The 6,000-nt window shown below is 29.7% G+C and overlaps 1 protein-coding gene across 4 annotated transcripts in view; it reads right to left on the bottom strand.

Moving 5' to 3' along the window:
* Nucleotides 1–962: 962 nt before the first annotated feature.
* Nucleotides 963–6,000, bottom strand: part of LOC148606161 (signal peptide peptidase-like) — a 43,161-nt gene continuing 38,123 nt past the window's right edge. For 3 of the 4 annotated variants that reach the window (XM_088543430.1, XM_088543429.1, XM_088543426.1), the window contains exon 15: nt 4,422–5,880. In XM_088543430.1, the coding sequence (XP_088399556.1) occupies nt 5,812–5,880 (69 nt within the window). In that variant the 3' untranslated portion in view covers nt 4,422–5,811. Of the gene's footprint in view, nt 5,881–6,000 lie in introns of all 4 variants that reach the window. The other variant, XM_088543427.1, reaches the window with a different exon arrangement.

Raw genomic sequence — 6,000 nt, 5'->3', positions numbered from 1 at the left:
TGAGGTATCACTTGAATGTCCTTCATTTAGGTATCTGTGATAACCGGATTAACTTTCTTTAGTCTTGTTTTCATTATTGCTGTTATGCGTGTTTGCTCTGATATTTGTTGTGATTTTTAAAGATTTGTAGGGATAAAAATCCGTTATTTATTTACACAAGAAACATGACTTCTTAACGTCTAGACACTACAAGTTCAATCTACAACCTTGTATAAACCCTTTCTGTTTGTAAAAGTAAGTCATCACATACTTATACCATTTAACCCATGAGGAAGCAAACATCTGGGGCAAAATTAAGATTTTTTACAAAATGCTTCACAGGGTGCAAATTTATATTCCATTTAACCCAAAGAGGTAGCAAATGTCTCGGGTACTTTATACTGCTTGCATGACCTCATGAACTAACACTAAGGTGTTAGGGACATTACAATCATTAACAAACAACAAGGCAATCACACATTTATGATGGAGGAACAACTACATAGGCTCCCCCCAAAAAAAATTCTGCACTTCATCTTCTACTTAAATATGAACATCCAGTCACTGAATAATCTTCCTTGTAGAATCTTAAAAACCTACACAGTCTCAAAATGAACAGAATTTTAAGTTCCGGCTCCAGTGTCACAAAACAGACAAAAAAACATATCTAAAAATATTCATAACTTCCATGGTGATGCTAATCAAAGTCTTTGAAATGAATGATTTCACAAACACTTAAGAATTTTCTCAGACTTAAGTAATTTTTCAAATTCGTGGTGCTGGGGCCTGATTTTCAATATTCCAAGATGACATTTACTTCTATTTTTCATTGTGATTTCAGTTTTGATATGTGATTTGGTGTTTCGGGGTAGTTTTAGCCAAAAGACATCAGTAAGTTCTGAAAATTCCGATGGTGTGTTTCATGCAAGACACTTCCTCTTATGACAGACACCTCACATAAATTAAAGGGACAAAAAGAAATCTAAAAAGAAAGTAGTTTAATGATATTCTAATCTGACATTAAATTAACTTTACATGTTCAACCTTGTATATATACTCTCGATACATTTACTCTGTGGTGGTAATGGCATTTATACATATGGTATATGAGAGTGACCTTAACCTTGAATGATCTTCAGTAACTGGGTCAATTACTCCAGTTAAGTCTTTGAATTGAATGACCTCAAAAAGTGGTCAAGAATATTCTGAGACTTAAGTTGAGTTTAAAGTTAAAAGATGCCAGGGCCAGATGATGTTAACTGAGATAAACGAAAAATAAATAGATGACAATGTACCAAAATATACACATCAGAATGAATTCATCAAATAGCACCGTGTCTATGATCTAAGGCAAAAAATGAAATCAAGTTTACAACATTGTTACATATACCATTATCAAAGACGGTTCCATTCTAAAACTTCTTCATGATTTTTACGATTCATAAAACAAATACAATTACTTGCCAAAATAAAAGCATTTAAATCATAAATGACCATTTTCCTCATTTTTTTTCTACATTGAAATATTTACTTATGGTATGTACTTACCTTTCTTAATAGAAAGTATGAAATATTTCACAGGATTGATTTTTAAAGTTTTTTTTTTCTTCTTCTGTTCTGGCTGCAATTTAAGGCTTATGCAACCTAGGTTAAATTTTAATTTTCATGCTTGAAATTTTTAGTCTTAAGTATTAAATACTAAACTGAAGAAGAATATCATGAAAAGCTGTAAAAATGTTTGCAGTAATTAAAACTCTAATAAACATTACACCAGTATCAAAGCAACCATGATAATATGAAAACAAAGTAGAATTTGCCACTGTGGTGTACAGCACAATTACCTTGATACTGACTTAAGTAGCATGAGCACCAATTCATGAAAAAAAATGGAAAGTTTACAATTAAAAAAAAAAGATGAAAATCTGATCCTTCAAAAGGAGAATAAGTTATTAGTTTATGAAGTGGAAAATGCCATGCTTGAGCATCATAAATCATACTTGAAACCAAAGTTCTAAAAGTGCAAATATCAGGCCTGAACACCATTAATTCAAGCTTACGAAGGAAAAATGGAAAATTTACAAATTGAAATTAAATGAAAATCTGATGCTTCACAAAATTCTTGTTGTCCAAAATATATAGCTTGAGCCCCATATGAAAGAATATATGGAAAGTGATGTTTCAATAGAGCAATAATTTTTCTTTTTTGCATTGTAAAATAGAAGGCTTGAACATAAACTAAAGTAGTACTCCAGTTAAGAATCCTGCAAAATCTGATTCATGGTTGGAAAGCCTACATATTTTTATTTTTAATATTTTGTTTAAAATGTTATAGAAAACAGAAATTAACATGTGGCTTTTCATATAACCTGTGTTCTTAGGAGATAAAAATTATATAGAATGTACTGTAGAATTAAAAATTAAGAAAGATAACTCTGTAAATAATAATAAAGTACGATAGAAACTTGGATTTTCAATGTGGATTATCTACCTAAGAGCAGACAGATTGGAATGAATGTTAATAAACTTCATCATATAGACCCACAAAACAATGTAGCCTTTTTTAGGTGTATCGCATATTACAGAATTTGCATGATTTTTACAAAGACTAATACTTAAAAATATATGTTTTACTTTAAATATCCTAACGAAGTGAATTGAATTTTTGATGTCACAAAAAGGAGTAATTTTCCAAGTTTTTTTGTACCCAAATTAAGTTAGTTTTTAACAATCTATTTTTAATTAGATTCGTCTTCGAAACTACCACCATTGTTAATATCTAACACTAACTTATACAACATTATAAAAGGTTGTTACATGTACATATGAGAAATTAATTGTTCCACAGATTAAAATAAACAATTATGGAAATTAACAAGAAATACATGTTCATTTCATCAATACATGTACAGCATTATGTAAAAAATAAAAACAACAAAATCCCTGCAAAAATGACTAGCTTATAAAAAAATCAAGCACAAAATGTCGTGAAATACATACATTGTATGAGATGAGATGATAATTTTGTATAAAATGAAATAATGGACATTCAAATACATGATGGTTATACCCAGCACAGATTCTTAATACTTACTACAAGAAATAAACCTGAACTAATAAATGATGCTCCATTTTGTGGAACTCATTTATCTAGGATACTAGGCCAACCAAATGTAAAATATTGGTTCTCAGGTCCTTCTTCGTCTCCTTTTAGAGTGTCAGTAACCCACTTGTACTGTTAGAATAATGAAGTAATGACAAAAGAATATGTACCTCATCATTTTTCTGGCTATGGACAATTTAAACACACCCTAATTGGGAAGAGAAAACCAATTCCTTTCTGGCTCCATCCCTCATTGCTTATTACAAAAAACTGCCTTGGAAACATTTTTTTTTATTTGAATAGTCTTATAACTGTAATTCTATATAGTTTTTAAATGCTTATTTAGATACAAGTTGGGTTCCAAAAAAAAGCTTTAAAAATCTGAAGTATTCAACATTAAAAAAAAACTGTCCTATTAAACATATTATATAAACAAATTATTTAACAATTTCTTCCAATATATATTAAGTGTTTAAATTCCAAAATTCTGGAAACAAAACTTGGAAAAACAAAAAAAGACGAGAGATGTACAGGAGGGTAGAGAAGACAGATGGATGGACAATGATTAACCATTTAATTTATCTGTCATAAGACTGGAGCCTAAAAAACTGCAAACAAACCATATTATAAGTGATCAAAATGCATGACTTGAATTTTCAATTAAGTTACCCTGATTTGGAGAAATTAAAGAGTTTGATGCCTACTTTAAAATAGTATATTTTACAACACATTTTTTAAAAAAACAAAAAATGAAATATAAACCACATATGCAAGCCAACCTCATTACAATGTAACAACCATCTCAAATCATTCCACACATTCATTTATGATTAAAAACTTTAAAAAAGAATAAACAATACATATTTCTGTTTCACTATGAGCTATATTTATATTTTGTAATTGTTTCTACTTCATAACCACAAATTTTTGGCTAGGATCCAGATACATGTACATGTATTATGGAAAAGAGGGGAGGGGTTCTGGGCAATAATTTGCTCATTTTTGCCCAAATTTTGCATATTAACAAAATCTTCTATGAAAGGGGTCTTCTTCATATATTATTTGCTCTAAAATTTCCATATACATGTACAAGTTTACCATGAAATTAACCTTCCCACTACAAAAATTAACTTGCCAAAATTACCAACTTGGACTCTAATTGGACTTAATATTGTATGTTAATAGAACTAAGAATTCTAGTGCCATTATTTTTTCTTTAAGTTGATATGGTCTACATGAAATAAGAAAAAATAAAAATGAAAACCTAAATCCAATACAGCAAAAATACCTGTTAATTTTTAAGAAAAGAATTTTAAAAATTTGAAAGATTGAAACAGGAACATAAATATTAAGGATTTTATTACACTATCAAACAATAATACATTGCACTATTTTTTAACTTTTCAGTAATATCAAAAACATGACAGATACATGTAATGACATAAACATAGCACACATTCAACTAAAAACATCTGGAGGCCAAGCAAATCTAATTTTGAAATTTGGAATACAAAATAAATGTATAGAAGCAAATTATTGAAATTCAATTTAAAGTTGTAATTTACATGTACATTTGTTTTTCTAAGGCAAAGAAAAAAATTGAACAACATTTTTAAGCTTCCAAAAAAATGATAAAAAGAGTAGTTCAAACCACGATTTTACAGATTAAACTGTTTAAATATAGCAAAAAAATAGTGTGAAACGCAAGTTTTTAAGGGTGAAAATCATAATTTCCAAAAAATTGCTAAAATGGCCTGACAAAACCAAAAAATTAATTTGGTAAGGCCTAACCAATTTTTTGGTGCAGAAATAACTACATAAATTAAATTATGCATTTATGTACTCATTAATAATATGAGAACACTCACAAAAGCACCTAACAATCAATAGAGGACATACGACACATGTTAACATGTTTTCATAATGAACATCATCCATTACTGTGCCATATACTCAGCTGAATTCATGCAGATTAATTGCCATTGAGAAATGGAAAAAACAGCATCTTAATATATCAATTACACTAATAATTCATAATTATGTGCAACACAATGTTACAATAGTTAGTGTATATGTACATGTGCCATAATGGATACAAAGATGGAAGTCTCAGTACGACAGGAATCAGTTCTCCTTTTCCATATGCAACATGAACTATTTATCCTATACGAGTTCTTGCACTCATTTGTTAAAAATTTCTTCAGGACACTATCAAAGCCTGCTAACCAGTTCTTTAATCAAAGTCATGTTCATTAATTCTTTTCCTATGGTAATATTATCAGCATTTAGTTTCCTCCATGCAGCATATATTCTACTAGATCACCTTCATAACATTGTTGTATAATTTCACATATCTATTAATTGTACATTCAGTAGTAAAATAACACTCATATCTCCAATCTGGAGATCAATTTCAACAACTTCTAATATCCCCCTGACTGTGCATTGAAGAAAGACAACTTAGCTATCAGCTTTGGATACCTATGATGAGCTCAGTCACCATCCAAAACACAACAGTGCCACCTAGTGGTAACAAATCACATTTACACAACTGTATACTGTTTAATAAGTCTATTTTAGCAATTGTACATTTCACAGATACCAGTAAGCAGTATCTCTGTCTCTGATAAATGTTTGATCATAACAGAAAAATATCACAATGAAATGTAAAATCTATCTTCCTGATCCTTTTGGCAAAAGAGAATGGAACTATTCATGTTTTATGGTATTTGTTACACATCAACATTTTTTGGGGCTGCGTGAGCTAAGAATGGTTCATTCCACATTCTTCTTAAATCTCCCTGCAATGAAACAAACAATCATTCATTCTTAGTGCCTTTAATGCAACTTATTTGTGTGACAGGATTTGTTTTGCAGTAGTGAGATTCCAAATCATACTTGTTCTTATAACTAGAGAGGAT

Source organism: Perna viridis, chromosome 9 (genome assembly GCF_037379345.1).
Source record: "Perna viridis isolate PV_CMFRI_1.1 ecotype Kerala chromosome 9, ASM3737934v1, whole genome shotgun sequence".
NCBI lineage: Eukaryota > Metazoa > Mollusca > Bivalvia > Mytilida > Mytilidae > Perna > Perna viridis.
This window is presented reverse-complemented; position numbering and strand designations above follow the sequence as displayed.